At 40.4% G+C, this 26519-nt stretch overlaps 1 protein-coding gene across 1 annotated transcript in view; it reads right to left on the reverse strand.

The window, feature by feature from the left end:
- Positions 1–26519, reverse strand: part of eys (eyes shut homolog) — a 986043-nt gene that overhangs the window by 676469 nt on the left and 283055 nt on the right. Inside the window, exon 15 of the mRNA XM_069886108.1 lies at positions 7199–7398. Coding sequence (XP_069742209.1) covers positions 7199–7398 — 200 coding nt within the window. The remainder of the gene's footprint in view (positions 1–7198; positions 7399–26519) is intronic.

A 26519-nucleotide genomic window follows, 5' to 3' on the forward strand; every position in this document is an offset into this window, starting at 1 on the left:
CTGGCAAAAGTAGAAGAAAGAAAAGATGGATATATTGGAAAATCAAAGTAGACAAAATAATATTGAGATTTTCAGTTTAAAAGAAGATTCTGAAGGAAGAGAAAATCCTGTGGAATTTAAAAAAAATGGATTCCTAGAGTTCTAGGAGAAGAAAATTTTCGAAATGGAATTGAATTGGAGAGAGCTCATAAAGCCTTAAGGAGGAAGCCACTGCCAACTCAACCATCCAGAGCTGTACTGATTAAATGTCAAGATAAAGAAAAAAATGTAAGATTAGCAGTTCAAAGTGCAAGACACAATAAGGTTACCTAAGATCATTGATGGAAATAAAATTTTATTTTATGTTGATTTGAGTAAAGCAGTGGTGGAAAGAAGAAAACAATTTAATCCAGTGAAGGTAATTCCTTGGAAGAAAGACTATAAATTTACTTTCAGACATCCAGTTACTTTTAAGGTGTTTCTGGACAATAACTAATCTATGTTCTTTGTGGAAGTAGAGGAAGCAAGAGCCTTTGCAGAATCACTTCCTTCATTTAAGGAAGACCACCAAATGAGAGAGGAAAGTCCAAGACCTCAATGAGAACTACAAAGAGAGGTGGTGCAGATACAGCTTACACTGAAAAGAGCCGCATCGATCCACGCTTTAAGTCATCAACAGGAGTTACAGGGGGGTCTGAAAGAGGAGAGCAAAACAGTCATAATTGATGAAGATCAAGTAAATGCTGACATTGAGACAGTGGTGAACTTTGTAATTAATTAATTTTCCTGGGTGGGTGGGGTGGGGTGGTATGTTTTTTCTTTCTTGCCTTACTGATTATGGGCAATATTGTGTCTTTGGGACAGAGACTTTCACAGGAGTCAGTTGGGCTCAAGGGAGGAGACCTGGGAGAATGGGACTGAAAGGGATTTGGATCTAAGATGGAATAATACATTAAACCTTCTTAGTTTTAATGTTAATTGGCTGAACAATTCAATTAAAAGAAAAAAATACTTGCTTAGACAAAAAAGGTAAAAGTAGATATTGCATTATTACAAGAGACTCATTTGACAGAGTAAGAACACAAAATTAAAAAGGGAATGGATGAGTCAAGTGGTAGCTTCATCTTAGTGCTCCTGTTGAAGATCTCTTGCCCCATTTTTTCGGTTTAGCTTTGTAGAGGGTTAGAGGGGTGACGGTGGGAGGTTTATATGGGGGGGGGGGTTCTTTTTCTTTCATTCTTTTATTTTTCTTTTATATAGCACATGTATTTGAAATGGACTTGCATTAATGTAAACTACGTGAATCTTTTGTGGTTTTAAATTTATAAATAAAATTTATTTAAAAAAAGACTAGAGCAGACACATGGATGAAAGAAAACTAGAGGGTCATGGGGTAGGGAGGGTTTAGTAGTTTTTTTTAGGAAGGAATATATGGATCAGCACAATATTGAGGCCTGAAAGGCATATACTGTGCTGCATTGTTCTATGTTCTATGATGCAGTGAAAATCTTTGTTTTGCATGCTGTCGAGGAAGGTCAACCCATACTTAAGTATAGCAGGTAGTCCTATAATGAAATAAAGTGCAGGATGCCCCAACCTTTTTCTTTCCACTCACATACCACTTTAAGTATTCCTTATGCCATTGGTGCGCTGTGATTAGTAAGCAATCGCTTAAAGTGGTATGAGGGTGGAAAGTAAAAGTTTAAAACCCACTTTTAATTGTACATAATTGACTTGTTATGTACAGGGTTTCATAACTCCAAAGGAAATGGGTCAATGACAATTTTTCTCAAGCAAAATATTTCAGTAACAATTAGGTCTAGAGCAGTGATTCTCAACCTTCCCTTCCCACCCACATACCACCTTAAATAATCTCATACTAATCACAGAGCACTGATGGCATAGGGATGTGAGTGGAAAGAAAAAGGTTGAGAACCACTGGTGTAGTGTTACAGTAGGTCAAAAAGTTCAGAACATAGTGTTACAAGGACAAAGTTTTGGATTTAGGGAAGAGCATGGTTAAACAGTGCTAAGATGATGAGAGTTCCATTCAAGAGTCTGATGGGTCCATGGCAGAAACTGTCCTTGAATCTGGAGGCTCATGTATCTTCAGCCTGACGGAAGTGGGGAGAAGAGATTATAGCCAGGGTGGGATTCATCTTATCATAAACTGGCAGCTTTCCCAAGGCAGCATAAGTTCTTGGTGAATTTGTGGAGGGGAGGTTGGTTTGCATGATGGACTGAATTCACAATACTCTCCAGTTTCTGGTGATCTTGGGCATAACAGTTTGTGCACCAAGATGTGATGCATCTGGACAGGATACTTTCTGTAGTGTATCAATAAAAATTGGTCAGGAAGATTGGGGATGTGCCAAATGTCCTGAGGCTTCTGAGGAATTAGAGTTGTCATTGTTCTTTGTTGCTGTGTCATCAATGTTATTGGACAAGGGCAGGTTTTGATGGTATTTACTCCTTGGAACTTAAAGGTCTCCACCTTAGCCCATTGGATGCAGACAGGAGTCCATGCCCACACCCCCTAACCACATTTCCTAAGGTCAGTGACTGGCATTTTCATTCTGTTGACATTGAGAGAGAGGTTGCTGTCCTGATACCACGGCACCAGGCTCTCAACCTCCTTCCTGTATTCTGTCTGGTCATTGTTTGAGATCTAGCCTATGGCACTTATGCCATCTGCAAACCTGATTTGGGTATTTGACCTGGGCACACATCACTGTGTGGAAGAAGTGGCAACACCAAGCTTACACCAGGAACTGAACACTGAGACTATATGAGTGGACATTTCATGTTCTCCCTGTGACTGCAATGGTTTCTTCTGGGTGCTCAGGTTTATTCCCACGTTTGATAGCTTAATTGGCCACTGTAAAGTGGTGAGTGGTGAAATCTGGGAGGAAGCCATGGGAATGCAGGGACAATTAAATGTGATTGGAGTTAGACAGTGCTGATTGTTGATTTTAGGAAAGGAAAACCAGAGGTATACAATCCAGTGATCATTGGGGGATCAGAGGTGGAGAGGGTGAGCAAATTTAAGTTCTTGGAAGTCACTATCTTGGGGGATCTTTCCTGGATCCAGCACACTAATGGCATCATGAAGAAAGCATGTCGGCGACTCTACTTGCTCAGGAATTTGCAGAGGTTTGGCACAACACCAGAAACCCTGGCAAATTTCTACAGAGGTGTGGTAGAAAGTGTGCTGCCTGGCTGCATCACTGTCTGGTATGGGAACACCAACACCCCTGAGCGTTAAGCCCTCCAAAAGGTAGTGGTCACAGCCCAGGACATCACAGGCAAAACCCTCCCCACTACTGAGTACATCTACAGGGAACGCTGCCTTCGGAGGGCAGCAGCGATCATCAAGGATCACACCACCCAGCACATGCTCTGTTCTCACTGCTGCATCAGGAAAGAGGTCTAGGCGCCACAAGACTCACATCACCAGGTTCAGGAGCAGCCGCTACCCCTCCACCCTCAGACTCCTCAGCAACAAAGTCATTAGGAATCTGATTTAAGGACACTTGATTGTACATTCCATTGATATTCTTTTTGTTCTCTCGATATTGAAGTTTATTTACATTCATTATCTGTTTACATATTTACACTGTGTTCAGTTTATTTTTGCACTACCAATAAGTGGAAATTCTGCTCTGCCCACAGGAAAAAGGAATCTCAGGGTTGTATGTGATGTAATTTATGTACTCGGACAATAAATCTGAAATCTTAAATCTGATTAGTGTAAATGGGTGCTTGATGGTCAGCACTCTCTCAACGAGCCAAAGGGTCTGTTTGTGTTCTGTGCGGTTTTGTGACCTTTCATCACAAGCTCATCATAGCTAAGAAATGAAATACAATCATTTTAGATTTACTTACTTACTTATGGCATCTCAGTGTGGTCTTACATCAGACCGTAAAGCTCTTCAGCAGGTGGTGAAAACTGCCCAGAGGGTTATCGCCATCCAATTGCCCACCATTGAGAGCATCTATCAGGAATGCTGCTTGGGCAGGGTGAAGAGCATCATCAAGGATTCATCTCACCCGCACTATGGACTTTTTACTCTTCTTCCACCTGGTAGGCATGACAGGAGCCTTCAGTCTCAAACCAGCAAGCTGAAGCAAAACTTTTTTCCTGAGGCTGTGTCCCTGCTGAACCTTAAATCGCAGCACTGAGTGGCACTGCACTCACATTGTACTGCCAATATTTTTATAATTGTTTGCTTGCTGAATGCGGTTGTTTTTATATGCATGTAGATATTTGTATTTTGCACTATTTTTTAACTTCTGTATTTCATTGGCTTTGTATTTTACTTGGCACAATGACAATGAAGTTGAATTTAATCTAAATTGACTGCTGCAGAACCAGCCCTGGGACAGACGAGGATCATTCAAGACCCCATTTATTGCTCCAACCTTAATTTTCCTTGTTACAATGTTGTAGTTGTCCTGCCACAAGCTCTACAGATAAGAGCATCATTTAAGTGGAGATAATCAACAGGATGAATGGGTAACTGCCTAATCATGGTTGCCTTCACTCTAGCACCAGATTCAAAAGATAAAACATCTCCAAATAGTAAACATGGTGAAACTGTTTCCATGGTAGGAAGGTTGGAAACCACAGGTGGAGTGATATACCTCATGTTACAAAAAATCTGGGAGGCAATAAAGAGAAACTCCTTTATGTTGTGATCTGTTGTGTGTCATCTGATTGCATGCAGGCAGAAGATTCAATGCTCAATAACAATGTTCAAAAGGGAACTCCACAGAACCTGAAGGGAAGGATGCAAGAATACAGCATGGAGATAGCAGGGGAGTGGCGTGAATTAAATAGCTCTTCCAAAGAGCATAGACTCAATAGGGCGAATGTCTTTCAGTACTGTTCTATGTTTTAAATCCATGTCTCCACAGAATGATATGGTTAAATTATTCAATTTTACAGAAGATTTTGTAAAGAACCTACACAGACTCATGCAGCTCCCAGGCAGGCCCTATAACCATACCGACCATCAAGTACTCATCAGCACTAATCCCATTTACCAGCACTTGTCCGTGACCTTCTCTGCCTTGGTGATCTAATTACTAGCCTGAATGCATCACAAATATGAAGTGAGTACCTATATCCACCACTCCCTCAGGGAGTACGTTCCAAATTCCAATCACCCTCTTCCGTAGATCTGCTCTAAACCTCTGACTATAAATATATGCACTCTGGTTTCAGCACCTCTACTCACCGTGAATACAATAAGGCATTCTACCCTCTCTGGCTTCTTCAAATTTTTGTTCATTTCTATCAGGTCTCCCTTAGCCTCCTCGAGCAGAAGGGACACAAACCCAGCCTCCTCCAGCAGAGGGGACACAAACCCAGCCTCCTCCAGTACAGGGGATACCAGCCTACCCTATCTAGTACAAGGGATACCAACCCAGCCTCCTCCAGATCAGGGAATATAAAGCCACCCTCACTAGTTTCACCTCTTAACTGAAACCATCCATCCCAGACAACATCCTGGTAAATCTCCTTTATAACTTGTTCAGAGCCATCGTATCCTTACCTTTTTTTTCCCCACTGCCTTCTTTAATTAATTCTGGATAAGATACCATAAGAATAACAAATTATTTCACATGCAACTAATTTTGGGAACAACAGGTGCCTGTTCAGTATTGAATAAAATCCACACCTACTTTGAGTTAATTAGAACAACTGACCTGCTATCAATCAGCTTGAATCAGTCTTATGATAAGCAGACAAATGGAATCACTGAGAATGGTGATCTGACCCGTCTTTCATCCTAGACTGCATAAGCTGAGTAAGATGCAGAACAAAACTAAAAAGAGGAGACCGAGGGCTTGGGTCTCTCAAGTTTAATCTGTCATTCAACAATGATGGTTTGATTTACATTTACTTTATTTTCATGTCCAATCATTTCATTGAAACGATAATGCTGTTTCTTGGTATATAATGTACAGGTGCCCCCAAATTCTTACTTGCTGCAGCCAAACAGATACCTAAGATTCATTAAGTTACTCCAGTACAGAAAGAGATAATATGTATAAATGAATATAGATATATAATGGTTAGCATTCAGGGCGGAATGGTTAATGTAGCGGTTAGCACAACGCTGTTGTATGCTTGTATGTTCTCCCGTGTCTGAATATGTTTCTTCCAGGTACTCTGGTTTACTTCCACCCTCCAAAACATGATTTGTCAGTCAACTGAGTGTAATTGGACAACACTGGCTCCTGGGCTGAAAGGGCCTGTTACCATGCTGTAAATATGTATGTCTAAATATTCACCTTTACTGATGTTTCAGTAGTGCGGTCAGATTGGTGGTGGTCCTAAAATAGTTCATGATTAGGGCAGTAAGGGGAAGTTCAAGCGCCAGATAGCCATTGGATAAAAACTGTTCTTAAACTGTTAAAGGAATTAAAAAAACAAGTTAATACACCCTTAAATAAACTAGATTGGGAACATCCACTGCCATCTGATGGACTGATGTCCAAATTTGCACCACACTAAGGATAGAAAAGCTAAGTGGCTGACCCATTAACCTGAAGATATAACTTCTAGTTCTGGATTCTACAGCGTAAGGAAGCTTATGGGCTTTATCCTGTGAACCCCTCATTGGATCTTTTCTGTTTCATTTGGATCATCTCTTTCTTTTGAACTAGAGAAGTGATCCAATCTATCTGAATGTTTCCACATACACCTACCCTCTCATCTCATTAAAACTCATGCAAACTCAGAACAACACTTTTATTTAGAGGTTGACATTCAACTTTCCAGTTCAGATGTGGTGTTATCAAAGCCTCAGATAAAGACCAGATGCACTCATCGAGTAATTAGTATGGAAATTGGCACCTCAGGCCACTGTATCCACAACAACCATTAAACATGGATTTTCACTAACTCTATTCTATTCTCTTCATGTATACACCAGGGGAAGGGAGTGGGAAGCCCACATGTCTCTGGGATGTGGGAGGAAACCATGCAGCCGCAGGGAGAAAATGGGAACTCTACACAGATGGCATGAAAGCTCAGGATTGAACCGTCATTGGGAGGTATGAGACAACAGCTTTAGAAGCTGCAATTTCCTCTTCCATTTAACCCTTGCCCCTGCTCCCTAACCCTACTTGTCCCAAACTAAAGCAATCACCAATTTAAAATAAATGGAAGAATGCATAAAAGAATACAATTGCATTGCATTTCACTCACCTGCAACTGAAGTTTGTGCCTGGCCCTTCAATGCATTTTCCTCCATTGAGACAGCGGGTAAAGTTCAGCAGATGGCCTTTACAGACATCCAGATCTGCTTGGCAGTTCTTGCCACTGTATCCATCCAGGCATGTGCAGGTGTAGCCATCAACTAAATCCTGACATGTTCCACCATTTAAGCAAGGGTACGAGCTGCACTCCTGGAAGAAGATATATCATCAATTAGAGAACAACAAGATTTATTGGAGAAACACAAGAATTGCAGATGCTGGAACCTTAAGAAAATAATGAGAAACTGGAGGAAATGGAGTAGGCAGCATCCGTGGAGAGAAATGGCCAGTCAGCATTTTGTGTCAGGACCTTTTTTCCAAGACTTAAATGGGAAGGGAAGACAGCAAGCAAATAATGTGGTAGGGCAGGATTTTGGGAAGGGGCCAAGAGATGTTATGATACTGGACAGAGAAATGTGGAGAGGCACATAGTAGATTAGATGTTTATTATATTCTGGTAATGTGTAAAATCCATTTGTAACATCCTAAAAGGAAACTGAACCTCCTGCTGCAAACAGTTAAGGAGTCCTGAAGATGAAGAATGATCTACACCCCAGATTTTTAAAAGACATGGTGATGGAGGCAGTAGATACTCTGGTTATCATCTTCTAAATTCTAAAGATTTGGGAATGTTTCCAACAGATTGGAAGCTTACTAATGTGACCCTGCTATTTAAGAAAGGTGAAAAAGAACGACAGACCTGTTAACTGGACAATGGAAGGTTGGGAACAGTCTGCAATCTATAAGAAAGGCTGTGACTTTAAGACAGAAGATAGAGCATTCAGATTTTCTGAAGGGTTTCAATAAGGTCCCACAATGGAGATTGGTGAACAAGATGGGAGCAAGTTGAATGGATGTTACAGAGTAATTTGGATCGATAATTAGTGAACAGAATGAAAACAAAAAATGGAAATTAACGGTTGTCAGTGTTCATTCAAATTATATACAGTTCCTGTCAATGGTCTGGGTAAGGGGACTCGATGTAACATTTCCAACTTGCTGCTAATTCAAAACTGTAGATATGTGAGCAATGGTAAAGAATGCAAAGAGGCTTCAAGCTGGGTGAATGGGAAATAACATGACATGTGGAGCACCATATGGAACTATTCCATCAGTCCTGATGAAAGGGTAGATGCAGGAAAAAAGTTCCCGATGTTGGGGAAGACCAGAACTAAGACTTGGAAGTCTTAAGGATAACTGATGAACCACTGAGGACTGAAATGATGAGAAACTACTTCACTCACAGAGTGTAAACTTGTGGAACATGTTCCCCACCACAACCCCCCACCACCACCCCCACCACAGACCAGTTCATTGGATACTATATATTCTAGAGGGAGTTGAATGTGGCCCTTCTGGCTAAATGAATCAAGGAGGATAGAGAGAAAGCAAGAATAGAGTACTGAAGTCACATGATCAGCCATGATCACATTGAAAGGTGTTGCAGGCTCGAAGGGCTGAATGACCTACAGCTGTAGCTATTTTTTATGATTCAGTTAAAGGTTATTACCTTTTTCATTCTCCACAGATACTGCCTAAGATGATGAGTGTTTTCAACATTTTCTGTTTATATCATTGTCCACCTAGGTGCAGTTTAACTAGAATATTTTCTTAATATTTGTATCCAATATGAAGTCTCTGTAGTCTGTTACTATTGTGTAACACAAATATATTGAGTGTCAAAAGCGAATCAATTGCAATCTTTCCATCCTAAGTGATACAGAAAGCATTGTCAAGTGCATTCTTTGCGACATATTTCATATGGAGTCAACGGCACTGAAGCTAAAACAATGAACTCCGTTTAATATTTTGCAAAACCATGGCTGCCTTTGAGAGTGATCTTGCAGTGAATTAACAGGCATCATGCTTGTTTGGCCTGATTTACACAAAAGTTCATTGACTAAAACATTTACAAGATAAAACCAGTTTCATGGACATTAGTTCTTCAGTTAGATCACACATGTCAAACTCTGGCCCGCGGGCCAAGATATAATTATATTTGGCCCGCAAGATCATTTCAAAAATGTATTAGAGGTGGCCCGCCCTGCAGCGAGAGCCGATGCTGTATTTTGGTCATGTCACCCCCACCATCCTCCCCCTTCATTGCACATCCTTCCCCATTGTAACACGAGAAATTGTAACACGAGAAGTCTGTCGATGTCATCAGCCAGCAAGCCAGTTGGAAGGCTCCCCGCACAACCAGTCACTTCTCCCACCTGTCGAGCGGTGCGGCGGATGGGCGAGCGCCTGTGATTTCCTGTCGGCGCGATGGGCATGCAGGCTGCGCACGGCCCCCGGGCAGCGCGAGCCCCGTGCGACTGGCACCAGAAGGCCCTTCCACAGCGCGAGCGCACTTCTCCCGGTCACCACGGCCTTCAGCGCTTGCACCCGCGCGGACCCCAGGGACGGCTGGTTCGGCCCTGCACGTGAAGAGAGAAATGGTGGCTGTCCGCAAAGGCTGATCGACTGCGCGCTGGGCCTGAGTGGGTGGGTAAGCAGGGGTGGGCAGAGGGTGTAGGTGAGGAGTAATGGGCAGGGGAAGTTATGGTGGTGCAAGGGGCAGTTAGAGGGAGGGATGAGTAGAAGGGGGGGTGGATAGGGAAGAGGTAAAAGGGGAGGGGCAGGGTGAGTAGGGGAGGGGTGATTAGAGGGTGAGAGACGGGTAGAGGGAGGAACAGGTTGAGGGGAGAGGCAGTAGAGGGGCGTGTATAGGATGGGGTGGGTAGAGGCAGAGCGAGTGGAGTGAGGGGTGAGTAGAGGTTGGGTAAAGGACTGGTCAGGTAGAGGGATTGTGGGTTGAGGGTGAATAGAGGCCTAGAGCCTGAGGAGTGAGCAGGAAATGCTGAGTCCTGATGCAGGCCAAAATGGACACAGCCTGTGAATGCTGACTACATCTCCACAGGGACCAAATAGGTCAAGCAAAGGGTGAACTTGAGCTACCTACTCCTGACTTGTAACATTATCCTCCTAAAGTTATATCCTAAAGTTTAACATTACATATGTTGAAAGAAGAGAAAACATGCAGATGTTGTTGAAAATTTTCAATAAATATTTAGTTCGGCCCTCGACTTAGTCCAAGTTTTTAATTTTGGCCCTCCGTGAATTTGAGTTCGACACCCCTGAGTTAGATTATCTGGTCATTGTCACAATGTTTTATTGGAGTTTGCAATGTTCAAATTGGCAGTCACTTCAAAAAGGATTAACTGCTAGTTTAGTGCTTTGGGTCAGGAGTCAAGAGTCATATAATGCAAAACAGGCCCTTTGACAAATAAGTCCGCACTAGCCATTATGCCCATCTTGTGCTAATATGATTTTATTTCCCCCCCCCACCACCTTCGCAGATTTTATTTCCTGCCTGCATACATGGAGTAATCCTACACTGGTCAATTAATCATTGGGATATGGGAGGAATCCAGAGCAACTAATGAAAATTATTAAAATAGTTCTGGAAACTAAAAGAATACATTTTTTTAAAATCCTAAAATGTTCCAAAAGCAAAAAAAGATAAACTTAACCATAAACTATGTTTAAAATAAATAGAAACCCTTAAACAAACCACAAAAGAATAATATTTCCTTCTTACAATTCCATAATCCCCATTGATATCAACAGGCTGAGAGATCCTGTGCAGGTCGAACTGAGAAAAGTTAAAACATTTAAACTTTATCTTTATTTGTCATACTATATCTGGTACAGTGAGAAGGGTTCCTCTGTGAGCTGTCTAAAAGGATTGGTTACCTGATTTCCTGAGGGATTCAGCAAGATCTGGGTCCAAAGGTGAGGTGGGGGCTGTAAATAAACAAGTCTAGAACCTTCGTAGTTGAGTACACAGAAAGTCAAGCCCCAAACTTGATGCCATTTAAATGAGTAAGTACTTATTGTTCTTGTCAACATGAACTCAGATACATTGCCCGATTTCATTCCTCATTGAAGTTGAGGACAGAAATATTGGATAGGCATTTTATTTAATTTCACTAGACTTCTGACTTGCCCTGCATGTTAAAATTGTGCCTTACTGTGTCCTGATGGGAATTCAAAAATCCACAGTAGAACCAGAAAAAGAATGATACATCAGGCCACACCCTTCAACCTAACATTCCGATGAAGGGGTGCCAACATGAAATGTTAACTCTGTTTCTCTTTTCTCAGCTACCGCCCAGCCTTTTGAGGCCATTTGGGCCTTTCTAGTCCTTGCTAGCTCAAAGGGCAATCCTACTTCACTGACTCATTGGACTGACATTTCTCATAATTTATTCCCCTATCCTCAAGATTTTCCCATTCACTAACACAGGAGAGGCACTTTCAATTGGCCAATTCCCATTTTATGTTTATATTCCAGATTTCCTGTGTAAGCAGGTAGTTTTTAAAGTTCTATCAACTGAAAATATAAATTTCAATTTGGAAGTTCCTTATGTATACTAATGACAAAACAATTTTCCTGTTTACAAATTTCCTATTAATAATTCTAGTTCAAAGTATGCATATTAGTATCTGCATTATGTGTATTGAATTTCAGATTTCTGTCACCTTCTGTAGATATTTATTGCCTTGCATTTATGTAGGCTGCATATTATTTGTCAGATCAACACGTACCTGAACATTGTTCAGGTCTTGCTGCTTCTGGGCAGAACCAGCTAAGTAACTGTGAATGGAAGTAGACACCATGAACATCCCCACTTCTGATCCACCTTAGAGGAAAGGTGGCTCATGAAGCCCAGAACATTGCCCTGAAGAACACATGCAGAGTGAAGCATTGATGACAGCCTCCAACAGCCATAACCATTGTGCTGAGCATGACACCAGCAAGTATAAAATATTTCCCGAAATAGAAACAGAAAATGTGGAAAAATTAGCAGGTTCATCAATACCCGTTGAAAGAGGAGTTAATATTTCAGGTTGGAAATGATTCCTTTTTTGTGTTTTGACTCCGAGCATCTGGATTCTTCTATTGTTTAATATAAATGCACTGGATGCCAAAAATAAATCAGGCTCAAAATTTATGTAGAAGGAATTAGCAGGTAATTGAATTGAATTGTTAATGTGTTTCTCTTTCCACACTTGTTGCCTTTCTTGTGTGTTCCCAGCATTTTCTGTTTTAATTTTAGATTTGGCAGCATCTACATCTGCACATTTTGATTTTCATTTTGAGTATTTTCAATTCAACTTGATTTTTAATTCTACCTTCATTCCACAGGAGAGTGGAAATTTGTTGTTGGTTTACTTCAGTGGAGCAAATGTTTTCTTTTGAGTTGGGAAAGCAGAAATAGATTTTTCATGGGAAATTTCTTCAGAAGGCCCTGTAATTTGTTCTATATGTTTTATGACTCTCTGGCAATAGAATTTTTATGTGTGGGAAAATCTAATTTAATGATACAGCTTGTGCAAAATATAAAATCAGCTGATTTTGGAGACTACCAAATGTTTTATCCCAAGATACATCATAAAGGTCAATATTTCTGAAAGGTCAATATTTAAAGAAATATATAATTTATCATAATAATGAATTCATTATTTTAATTGGCCCTGTGTTCTACCTTCCCTTGAGTACGTATATTTGTAACAGAGGACTGTTCAGGAGAAAAAAAGTATCTTTAACATAAAAGAGATTGTCAACATTCCAACTAGAGATCATGAAGAAATGGATGGAACAGAGGGAAAATGAAAAGGTGATGGATAGAGGAAAAAAGAGATGAACAGATAGCAATGAAGAGAGGAGAAACAGTGATAAAATTGGAAAAGAAAGTGAGAACCATAGATAAAAGATGTCAGAGAGGCAACCAGACCAGATCAGACAGAGGCACAGAGAGAACCATGATGGAGAGAGATAGAGGCAGGGATAATGGTAGCTATTGAAAGAGAGAGGCAATGTTTTATGGATGAAGAGAAAAAGAGAAATTAAGAGGGGTAGAGAGAATAAAATTTGAGAATTATGTGATTTGACCTGGTGACAAGGGGAAATCAGCCTGGCATTATTTTAATTTTTTTAAAATTACCTATTACCTTGGGACTTTTTTTTTGAAGGGTACGAGGAAACCAGAGCATCCAGAGGAAGCCAACGCAGGAACAGGGAGAGCGTACAAACTCCACACAGGCAGCACTGGATTCAAACCGAGGTTTCTGGCGCTGTAACAGTGCCAACTGCTACACTAACTCTGCCGACCTTTTGTGTCAGCAGTAAATACTTCTTGTAAAGATTAAATTCAACACTGTCCACTCAACTTGACTAGCTTTCCACGAAGAGAGAAAAACAAACTGCATGCTAGATATCTGAAGTTAAACCAGAAAAAGTTTGAGATACTCGATAGGTGAGGCATCATCTGGAGACAAGCATTTTGGCTCGTTGACTATTGAGTTGGGTGAAATATTTATCTCTCCAGAAAAGTTGCCTCTCTTGCCGAGTATTTTCTGCTCCTACATCCAGCTTCTGCAACATTTGCTTTTGGATCAGTCTTGTCATAACTAATAAACACAAAGAATTCACTCCATCATTACGATCCTACTTGTTTAGAGTCAGCATTCAGCTGATTTGAGGCTAACATGCTAACCTCCAGAGTCTGGTGATAGTGCATGCAATGCTCGAGCTGCTGAATGGTGTACTGATAATGTGTCGTCCCAATTTATGACCAGGACCAGAACCAAATCAGCAGCTAGGACACACCAATGAAAGTCATTTTGCAGTCAGAAAGTCTGTCAGATAGAGTGTGAGGTAAGTAGGGGAACAAGGAAAGAGATTGAGATGGAAAGGAAGATGGGCACAGATAGGACAGAGACAAGAGATGTGTGAGAGAGAAAGAGAAGAGAAAAAGAGAGTTAGATGAGTAAAGGATAGACCGAGAGAAAGAATTAAGAAGAGAAATGTAAGAATGACAGGTACTAAGGCTAACAATGAGAACCTAGAGGAACTCAATGGGTTGGACAGCATCCATGCAGAGAAATGGGCAGTCAACCTTTTGGATGCAATACAGAAACATGCTGGAAAAACTCGTCAGGTCACGCAGCATCCTTAGGAAGTAAAGGGTAAAAAAAAATATTTCAGGCCTGAGCCTTTTGTCAGGTGGGAGCTACAGACCATCTTGTTTAAGTCAGTGTTTCGGCTCAGTCTCAAGAAAGGGTCTTGAGCTGAAACATCAACTGTCCATTTCTCTTCATGGATGCTGCCCAACCAATTGAGCCCCTCCAGCTTCCAGAGGAAAGTGATTTGTGAGACAGGAATAGTAATGACGGAATGCATTACTTCATTGTAATATTAAATAATATTTACAAATAAATAATGTACATTTTATACAGCTGACAGATTTGTAATTGTGACTGACAAAGGTGAAGAACAATTTTTTAATTTTTAAAATTCAGGTTTGCAGTTAAACATTTGATGCTGACTTTACTGGCTGATTTATTTTTCACCGCGGCTTGAGGGACTGATTGTCTGTATTTCGCTGTGGCAGAATCTGACACCGATAAGAATTGTATTAATGGTGTAGAATGCAGTATGTAGCTTCTCGATTAAAGCTGCATCCAGCCATTTTTTTTTAATGATGAGTGGACACTAAAGCATGATTAATTATTGAGAGGAGTCCCTGTGCCCACTCTCTGCTGTACTGAAGGGCCTAGAATCAATCATTGTCATAAACCCATCAGTAGGTCAAGTTGTCAAATAAAGCCTTTTTCATTGGAGAAATCAACATTTGTAGAAATGCTCTCCTCATTCAGTTTTAATCCATCATCTGATAACTACCATATACTTTCAGCCGGTCAAATGCATTTTGATAAAGGTTAAATAAAAACTCTGATAAGGGATTTTGCTCTTCAGAGGTCCATATTCTTATCAGAAGAAAGTTTTCCCACCCAGTTCCTCAAGCTTATTGGTTTCAATTCAGAAGTCTCTGTTTACATTCTGAAAAGAAAAAAAAAAATCAGCTTTTATTGCAAACTCTTACTTGATTGGCACTGTTCATCCTGAGCACTTTCCAAAGCACTACTACAAAATGTAGGTAGTTACTCAACTAGACGATCCCAACAGCACTTCACAAACTTGGAACAGCAACTGCTAAAAGACCAGAATGGTTTGGAAACACCACCACCTGCAGATTTCCCTCACACATCATCCAACTTGAAAGCATATCTCTGGTCTTGCATTGTCACTGGATCTAAACCCAGGACTCCCTCTTCACCACTGGAAAGCTATCAATGCTTCAAGAAGGAAATTCACTCTCACCTACTCAATGCCATTTAAGGATGGGTAATGGATGGTCGCCTTGCTGGTTAAACTCAAAATTTGAAAAAAAAAAAAAATTGTAAAATGTACATCAGATAAAACTGTAATTTGGATAGATAGGTAGCTAATTTTCTCTCTCTCTCTCTCACACACACACACACACACACACACACACACACACACACAAATGATGTAGTCACCAAGTTATTATGCCAGAATAACACATTTTTATCAATTCTTAGCACATGAATGTTTGCGTCATTTGCACCACAAGTCCCATGCACTCCAGTTTTTCAGGACCTTTCGCCTTTACCCAAGGCATAAAATCACAAAAAGATTATTTCTGAAATTTCATCTGTTCTGCAATATAGATAATGATCATATATTTGCTGAAATCACCTCACTTTAAAATGGTAATGGATGATTTTTGTATATAAAAAGATGTTGCTAACCCTGTAAAACTGGAATATGCTACAGCAAACAAACATTGCTTTCAAAACTTCATAAACTCCATATACTGAGGCAACAAGCAGATTGATTTTTATTTAAAGGCAAAAGATAGGAAAAAAAGAATTGCAGAAATAAAAGAGAAAGATCAGGCTCTTGCTGTTGAAACAATAATCTCAAATGCCATTGTAAATTCAGAGCAAACAGACAAATTACGTTCAGAACTAGGACCAGCTTCAGTTTTATTGTGTTACGAGCTCAAAGGAGCCCAAAACCTAGCAGCAATAGATATTCACCACGACAAGTAGTTACTTAAACAAAAGATGTTTTAATTATCTTTAAACATGAAAACAGAATCAATCTTTAACTTATCACTATTAACTTAACTACCCAACTTAACCCCCTTCTAATTCTAAGCCATGTGTATGTAATGTGTGTGTAAATTTAAGAAAAGTTCTTTGGTTCACAGTTCAATCTCACTTCTCATTCTTCCAAGTTCATTGGTTGCAGGCAATTCTCATATTGTGCACAGCAATTCTAGCCATCTGCCACTCTGGAGCTTCTGTTTCAGTTCCAACAAGCTTCTCCTGGCTGACACTGTTTCAACTGTGTGTCTCTCAGATTCCAACTGCCAGCCACATGTCCTCCTCTCTCTCACTTGCAAAACCCCCTCCTTCTACAGTAAATAATAGGAGTTAGTCTTCTTTATCAATCTGTTGTTTTTAGGTAAACAAAAACCCAGGAGTTATCTTTCTGTGCACTCTGTCAACCCTTGCAAAGAGCTATTGATAGTCAGAGTGCCTCCTGCTTGTTGCTTTAAAGACAACACTCCATTCATTCATGACATCATTTCAATTAGCACCTACTTGTGAAATGTGCATAGCATTCTCCATAGTTTCTGTAAAGTCACTGAATATGAATTCTTCAGTATTTCAAATAAGATCAGATTTAAAGAGTGTGCATGTATGTAACCTACTCTAATTTTAACAATTTATGTCCCAAAAACATTTACAAATATTCCATCACGGTTGAAGATCCTCATAAGTCTGGATACAAGATGGAAGCGCCAACATTCATCAGCCAAGAAGGTTGTGGCTTCAGCGCAGGGCACTAGAGAAGAAGAGCTCACTTCCACCATGCTGGAGAAGCCTTAGAGGAGCTGGCAGGTAGGAAACTACACCAGCAGGTGGAGCACCAGCTCGGGGACTTGGAAGCTGAGGGACTCACACTGGGCTGCGGCTGACCATCTTCTGAGAAGGTGGTACCAGGACCGGGATTCACAAGGGTGCCGACAACAAGAAGGATTCCCCAAAGTTCTTGGGGGTTGACAGCTTGCTAATCGCTTTGGAAAATTGGAACCAGGTGCCAAGGAGGGCAGTTTGGATGCCTTGACCGCTGGACCGAATAGGAAGTCATGTGGTAACGAAGATGACCTCTTTCAGGAGTTGCAAGAGGCAGTGCATTGCTGGAAGTGGTGGGATCCATGGACACTCAATGTCTCTGAAGGGACTCCCTTTGCCTCTCTACCTCTTCTTGGTAGATGAGTTGGAAAAGCGGTGTCTTTGTGTGCCTTTGAATTGCAAGATCAAGGTTAACCCAACAGTTCCCTCCTCAATTTCTGCCATTGTTTTTGTTTATCAAGTATCCATGTCCTGCTGCAACAGCAAAAACGGGGCTGCTGCTGGTACTGAGATGACAGTGGCACTGCCGTTGGAGTGGATCTGGGAGAGAGGGAAGGAGAAACACTGTATCACCATGGGGTCCTCCTGACTGATTGTAAAGCCAACAACTCCATAAAGGCTTTAAATAACCTATTAAAGGGGGCTTTTTTAACATTTATAAAACCACAGAGGTCCGAGCCCATGATGATGGTGCTTTGCAGATGATGTAATAACTTCGACAGAACAGGAAAATTCATTGTGTAAATTATATTTCAGGTTAAAAAAATATGGAATAGTATCTGGTTATAATTGGGATAAAAGTGAGATTATGTTCCTGACGAGAGGTAATTATACTCAGTGTAAAAGAGAGTTCCAATTTATATGGCCGTCAATTGGAATAAAATATTTAGGGATATGGGTAGATAATAATTTAAATAACATATAGAAGTTGAATTATACCCCTCTACTTAAGAAAATTGAAGATTTTTAAAAATGGATGGAATTACCAATTAACATTATTGGGAAGAGTTAATTGTATAAAAACAAACATATTTCTAAGAATATTAGAAATATTAACATGGAAATATGAATTAGGAGGTCTGCAACTTCCAATTTTAAAAATTATTATCAAGCTACACAAATGTGATTTCTCTCTTTTTTTTGAAGAGGAAGCAAAACCAGCATGGATTAAAATAGAGTTGGAAAAGATAGGAGAGAAGACACCAGAAGATCTCAAATAGAAATAGGAACTGAGATCTGGAGACAGGGATACACCACTGTTGAAGCATCTGATTAATATATGGAATAAAGTAAATAATGAAATAGGAAATTTAGGTTAATAAAACGACTTTAATTAAAAATAGACTTAAACCATTCACTATGAATAATCAACTTTTTAATATTTGGTTCTCTAAAGAAATTAGAAATAGAGCAGATTGTTATGAAGGACAAAATTTGATGTCATTTGATGGATCAATTAAAAAAATAAATAATGGATAGAAAATAATAAATATTTTGTCATTATTAATTAAAAGTATATTTACAAGATAAATATTGCCTAAAAAAAAGTGAAATAGAAACTTTGATTTGCAATAGATCGATTAACAAATGTATATCTGTTATGTATATATTATTGCAAAAGGGAACTTTGAAGCAGGGAATTCATAGATCTGGACAAAGATGGGAAAAGTATTTAAATATTAATATTGTGGAGAAAAATTGGCAGGAATTATGTTATGACAGTATGACAAATACAAAAATGTTAAATATAGATTGGTTCAGTGTAACTTTTTACATCAATTGTATCTTACTCCACAAAAAATAAATAGATTAAAATCAGATTTATCAGATAAATATTTTAAGTCTAATCAAGACATGGGTACCTTTTTGAATTCCTTGTGGTCATGTTCAAAATTGAGACCATTTTGGATATAATTAGGAAAATTTCTAGAACTAGTTATGGGAGTTAAATTTCCACAAGCTGCAATGCTTTTCTTATTGGGCAATATTTCGACAATAAGACCAAAATTGAAATTGAATATTTTTTCAAAAGGAATTCATGAAAATGGTGTTTGCAGTTGCAAGAAAATATATAGCAATGACATAGAAATCGGATACCCATATAGGAATGGAAAGATAGCATGTGGAAAAATATAGTTGTATTCTTTTCTTTGGCTTGGCTTCACGGACGAAGATTTATGGAGGGGTAATGTCCACGTCAGCTGCAGGCTCGTTTGTGGCTGACAAGTCCGATGCGGGACAGGCAGACACGGTTGCAGCGGTTGCAGGGGAAAATTGGTTGGTTGGGGTTGGGTGTTGGATTTTTCCTCCTTTGTCTTTTGTCAGTGAGGTGGGCTCTGCAGTCTTCTTCAAAGGAGGTTGCTGCCCGCCAAACTGTGAGGCGCCAAGATGCACGGTTTGAGGCGACATCAGCCCACTGGCGGTGGTCAATGTGGCAGGCACCAAGAGATTTCTTTAGGCAGTCCTTGTACCTCCTCTTTGGTGCACCTCTGTCACAGTGGCCAGTGGAGAGCTCGCCATATAACACGATCTTGGAAGGTGATGGTCTTCCATTCTGGAGACGTGACCTACCCAGCGCAGTCGGATCTTCAGAAGCGTGGATTCGATGCTGTCGGCCTCTGCCATCTCAAGTACATCGATGTTAGGGATGAAGTCGCTCCAATGAATGTTGAGGATGGAGCGGAGACAACACTGGTGGAAGCGTTCTAGGAGCCGTAGGTGATGCCGGTAGAGGACCCATGATTCGGAGACGAACAGGAGCATGGGTATGACAGCGGCTCTGTATATGCTAATCTTTGTGAGGTTTTTCAGTTGGTTGTTTTTCCAGACTCTTTTGCTATTTGCCTTGGCGAGTCTGTTGTCTATCTCGTTGTCGATCCTTGCATACGATGAAATGGTGCAGCCGAGATAGGTAAACTGGTTAACCGTTTTGAGTTTTGTGTGCCCAATGGAGATGTGGGGCGGCTGGTAGTCATGGTGGGGAGCTGGCTGATGGAGGACCTCAGTTTTCTTCAGGCTGACTTCCAAGCCAAACATTTTGGCAGTTTCCGCAAAACGGGACGTCAAGCGCTGAAGAGCTGGCTCTGAATGGGCAACTAAAGCAGCATCGTCTGCAAAGAGTAGTTCACGGACAAGTTGTTCTTTGTTTCTTGGCGTGAGCTTGCGGGCGCCTCAAATTGAAGAGACTGCCATCTGTGTTAAAACTACATATAATTTAAAGAATAAATAATTTATTTTTGAAAATTTGGTGCCCAAACTTATATATTGTAGGTATTAAAATAGTTTTCTCTGAACCTAATGAAACCTTGCTAACTCCTTCGTGTCATTATTTGATTTTTTTTTTAGTCATCTATTCAGTCTGGATTTCCTGCGCTACCCAATAAAGTTACAGTGGTGCAGAATGAACACTTTGGTTTATTTACAAGGAAGAACTTTGATTACCACCGCAAAGACTGAAAGTTGGATGGAAAACCTTCTCCCACGTCAGGGGTCGCCACTTGTAACAGCACTGATTTACTGCAGCTGACAAACAAATAAAGAATACACTCATTCATTTCCTTCAGAACACCATGAAGTCGACTTTCTTTTTATTATTCACTAGACACAACACTTCATTCTTTAACTCCCCAAACACCACCCATCTAAACCCCTCTGACCTTCTCATTGGCTCACTGCCACAAAGGTGATCCTGAAACTCTCACTCTCCTCCTGCCAACGAAGGTAAGTACGTGACTACAACAACTCTTTATTTTCACCATTTTTAGTTTTAATTTTTTTAACATTTTCATTTTAAATTTAAATTCAGACATATAGCACGGTAACAGGCCCTTCCAGCCCATGAGTCCATGTCTTCCAAATACACCAATTAACCCACAATCCCCACACTTTATTAAAAAATGGAAGAAAACCAATGCAGACATGGGGAGAATGTACCTTAAGGAAAGCACTGGTTAGTTGGAGACAAAAGAGAGACTGAAGATGCTGGAATCTGCTAAACTCTTGTGAAGAGTTGGGAATATCTGTTAATTTTACTGATTCTATACCCAAATGGTTAATATAGCCACCAAAATAACACATCAACTTTCCCTTTGTTGAAAGTCCCTTATTTTAGGTATAACTGGTATGAAGGTAGCTGGAGAGATTAAAGTGCAATCAGTTACGATCTCAAATAGCAGGACCATTTTGTCTCAAAGAAATACACCAAAACCAAATCCACAGTTGGCTTCTTTTGAGCCTGTAGTATAAACCTCTGTTCAGAAATCAGAAAAGGTTGAAGTTAATACTGATATTCAACACAGGATCTTTATCATTTAATTTTATCAGATTAATTTTCTGCTTCGATCTCTACCAGGTGTTTATCCAACTTCTCTTCAACAGAATCATGTTTCCTGTGGCATTCCTGACCAAATGTCCGCGATATCATGCTTTGTTTCTTCAATGGTAATGATAATTAATTTATTGCAATATAAATTGTACAATGTACATATGCATTGAAATATTTGCTACACTCTGAGATTCTCTGCAAAATTTAAAAAAAATAAAAAATTAAATTTAAAATTTAAACAACCAACAATCACAACAGCGTAACTAATTGAATCAAAAAGAGAATAAACACAATGTGAGCTTCTCTTAATCCTCCAAATTCACACTCATTGCAAATGTTGACTGGCAATGTGAAAATTTAGCAACAAACATCAACCACAAATTGTATCGTGTAACTGATAAATATTTGCCCATTTGAATTAATAGTTAAAGGTTCTGAGCAATAAACACCAAGAGCCTGAGTCAAAATTTGAGTTGTATTTGTTTCAAATGATTAAACAGAAATGAGCCAGTGAGTTTGATGCTCCACATACAAATGAATAAATTTTCAAAAGGATTGAAGCAATCTTTCCATGCCAAATTTGCCACCTTGCTTCTTGTGGTCTACATTTTCTGACAAGTATGGGCATTTGTTTTAAAAACACCAAGATGATTATTTCCCCTGCAATACCTTGCCTCACCAAATCAGTTATATTTTTTACTAACATGCACTAAATTTATCATTCAGAAAGTAAGTCTCTCAGGCAGCGGCAGAACTCGGTTCTCACCTCGTGTGAGTTAAGCATCAACATTGTCCACTGACCACTTCTCTTGCGATTAATTTATCACCCCATGGATCAGTTGCTGATCAGACACTGAGCTTCAGCAGAGAGAAAATCAGCACTGAGGAGACAGTTCAGTCCATCAGGATTGGAGTTGGTGTAAGTCCTTTTGCAAAAATCACGTGATCTTGTTTTTCAGTTAATCTTTCTTTCCCAGTTCCACTGAAGCCTCAACATGAAACACAATTTCTCTCCATGGATGCTATTGAACCTGCTGAATATTTCCAACATTTTCTGCTTTCATTGCAGATTTCCAAGCATTGGGTGTTTTTTTTTCATTTTCATTTAGAGATACAGCATGGTAAGAGGCCCTTCCAGCTCACAATCCTGCACCACCCCATTAGATCTATGTGTTGGTCTGAGAAGGGTTGTGTTCATCTCAGTACAGTTCAAAACCTATTTGCTGGCAGTGCTGGGATAAGGTCCAATTGTCAAAATGCAGCAGCAAACTATTCCCAATCCACCTGTTTCATTTTCAGATTCAAATTTGTTGCCTGACAAAGTCCTGATGAAGAATTTCAGCCCGAAACATCAACCATCCTTTTTCTCCAAATAATGCTGCTTGACCCGTGGACTTGCCCCAGAAGATTATGTTTGGCTGATACTCAATGCATGAGCAATAGTTCCTCTGTTGATGGTCCTATTCATATTTCAAACCACACTGAAGTAATTTCAATATATATCTGCTTTTGACATAGTTTGAGACATAAGCTGCTACAGAGAACGAAGTCACAAACTGATTTCATGTCTAAACAGACTTGCTACACCAATAGTAAAACACACAAGTACCTTTTGCACACAAAAAACCCACGTTATTGCCATTTACATGACACTTCTCTAGAAGTGCTTATTTAAACAGAATAAATACCAGGTCATTGAGATTTTTAGACAGCAAGCCGGCTTCCCAAAGCAAAATAGGTGAGACATATGGCACAACAGCATTGGCATCTAGTGTAATGTAAAACATAAACGCCGGCAGTGATATTTTTGGGACTATTCCATTATCATTCCATTATCAAATTCCCAAGATACCTAAAGATACATTTTATTATAATGCAATTGGACAATGCCTTAATGCTGTTAAGGCCCAGTTTCCAGAAGCGCCATAACTCAGTTTGTTTTTTTTAAAGTGCGGATATAAATATAATTCCATGACTGTCTTCCTCTTAAAAGAAAACTGAATCAGCACTGCTTCTCATAAATTGCTCAGTGCTTCAAATACTTGGTTACAAAGGCAAAGGCCACAAAAAAAAGCTAAAGTTTCAAATGTCACTGTTCCGCCTCTGCCCCCTTGCTCAATTTGACACTCCTCCAAGTCTGGCCAAGTGACCACTTGGTCAGATTTAGGGGAGTCTCATGTTCTTCAGTGAACTCTCTATTTTCACCAATTTCACCATCCAGCATGTGGCCCAAACATTTGTAATCAAGGTGAGAACTATTTACCCAGGCTACACTGAAGAGCCTTTACAGCCGGCACCGAAAAGGTGTCTACAAAACGAGTCACAACAAACAGAGCAGTTTATTGCTGGGCGATGAATAGCACAGAAAATGCTCGATTTATTTGTCCCAATCATGTCTCCTCCTGCCACCTCTGCCCCAGTTACGTCTCCTCCTGCCCTTCTGCCATCTCTGCCCCAGCCACATCACCTCCTGCCCTCCTGTCACCTCTGCCCCAACATGTCGCATTCACCTGCCCATTGAGTCCACAACTATCTGCTCTGGTCTCTCTTCAACTTCACCTACCTGAAGTGCTGCTACCTGGGCTTCTTTGCCACATCCCACTCGGTCAAATGAGTGCAGGGAGCCCAGGGGGTGGAGATAGAAGAAGGAGCTGAGCGAAGGGGATGGAAGTGGGAAGCTGGGGTGGGATCAATGCAAAGCAGAGCAGGAAGATGGGTGGGATGGAAGGAGGGTTGGAAGGGAAAGCTGGGGGTGGGGGTGTGGAAGGGAGAGCCGGGGGAGTGAAAGGAAGAGCCGGTGGAGGGGTGTGGAAAGGAGAGTCGGGAGGGGGGACGGAAGGAAGAGCCGGAGGAGTGTGAAAGGGATTCGGGAAGGGGGTGGAAGGGAGAGCTGTGGGAGGGGTGTGGAAGGGAGAGTCGGGAAGGGGTGGAAGGGAGCCAAGGGAGGGGGTGGAAGGGAGAGCTGGGGGAGGGAGGTGGAAGGGAGAGCCGGGGGGGAATGTGGGAAAGCCGGTGGTAGTGGTGGGGAGGGAGGTAGAAGGGAGAACTGGGGTGGGGGGGGGAGGTTGAAGGGAGAGCTGGGGGTTGGTGGATCATGTTTTTGCATTTTCTACGCCTGAGACTTTGGAAGATCTGCATGGCCACTGATTCATTCCCTGTCAGGGGCATTCCCGTGTGCTCTTTCCATTGGATTTATAGCAAGCTTTCAAATAGGGGACCAATTCTCCTTTCTTTGGCAGACAGCAGGTCTCTTCTCCTATATTATGTATATTACTTTCAAGATCAATCAACTGCTCTTGAATTTCTGTGTCAAATTAGGTGCTTTAATCCCTCAAATGGATCTAATATTTGCTTCGCACACATAAGACATCATTACGACATCACCTTCCTTTCCCATTTGGACCCAGCAACATGGCTCGCCCTTTTAGATTCACTCCGCTTCGCCTCTGACACTACCTTGCTAGGTATATAAAAGCCTGGTTAGTTCTGACCACCAAAATCCGCCTTCAATGTATTTTCACAGGGAGGCAAAGCGTTTGAAAGGTGGATTATATCCAGCTTGAATCCTCTGTGTGAAAAGAATAAAGGTCATACCTTGATGACGGGCTCATGCCTGAAACGTCAGTGATGTATTTTTGTCCTTGCTATATAAAGGGCACTGTTTGACCTGCTGAGTTTCTCCAGCTTTGTGTTTTCACTTGCTACATCAATAGATGTGAAATAAAATGAAAAATGCTGCAAACACTCAGTCTCTCAGTTGGCATCTGTGGAGAGCAAGCCAGAGTTAATGTTTCAGGTCGAAGTTCCCTCATTATATTTCCAGAATTTCTGGTTCTTGCCACTTGAACGTGGTTAGTTCTACTTGCATTTACTTCTGAGGAAAAAAAATGTCATTTGTGACCAATGGTGGGTTAAGTTTTCTAACGTGAGTTCAATATATTTTTTTTTAAGGGACAGTGTCAAGAGATGTGCAGCATTCTTTGACTAACTAACTGAACAGCCTTGAGGAGCTAAAGGACCTCCTCCTGATCCTATGACATTCCAGTTAATGTCAGTAGAATGATAACAATATGTTACCTCAAGAAATATTAATTTTGGATGCCTCAGGCTCAGGTACGAACCATTTGAACTGTTACTGGAAATCTGCTTGCAGTCAGAGCAGCTATGAGGCCAATAGGAAGGTGCAACTACTTCAAGGAAATTACCTTGTATCTCCTGCCCACCTTGAGTGATATTGTATCTGAATTAGATCATGACATTTGTAAGGCCAGCAACAAATATGTTTTTTTACACAGCTACTGCATTCTGGAAAATTATTCCCAATTTTCTGGAACATCGTCTGTGTAAAAAGATCGTAATGGAAATTCCCGTTCTGAAATTTTACCTTCGTGACCCCTAGACATTTTCACAAATTGCTTGCGGTCTAAACTGAACTGCAGGCAATCTGTGAACAATGGGCTAATGAATAGGATATAAACACCGCACTTCAAGTATTCTGTCTAAACTCGCAGTGTGATACAGTTATTTGGAGCTTCGGTCATTCCTGTGTGAAAGGACACTCTCAGAATGAAAAATAAAACACAAGTTCTATGTAAAAAGCATAACGGATACAAATTATACAGTTCAACACATTTTGTGATGCAGCTTGCTGTTCATTATGTAGAAAGTCGACTCAACAGAAAATACTAGATTTTCAAACTGAATCTGCATTTATTTGACCAGGTGGAATCAACCTTAAATTTATCATTGCTATTGTTGAAGGAAGCCATCAGTATTCTATCCATTAACTAAGTTTGCAAGCTTAATAGCCATTTGATTGATTTCATGAAAGGGTTTTTAGTATATGTTTGAATTTGTCTGTTCACACCAATCACAGATGAGTTATCATCCTTAAGCCACTACTTGAAAGCATTCTCAGTTTGGAAGCAATGAGAAAACCAATTCTGGCTGCCAAATGCAATCTTCCCCTGTTGTGAATGTTACCCACTGACTATATTTTTATCAACTCATTCTTTTACCAGCTTCTACTTGGACACACACCTCTCCATCCAAATTTCTCTCCAACTAGTTAACTACCAAATCCATCTTTCTTGCATACCATTATCTA

Source organism: Narcine bancroftii, chromosome 6 (genome assembly GCF_036971445.1).
Source record: "Narcine bancroftii isolate sNarBan1 chromosome 6, sNarBan1.hap1, whole genome shotgun sequence".
NCBI classification, from domain to species: domain Eukaryota; kingdom Metazoa; phylum Chordata; class Chondrichthyes; order Torpediniformes; family Narcinidae; genus Narcine; species Narcine bancroftii.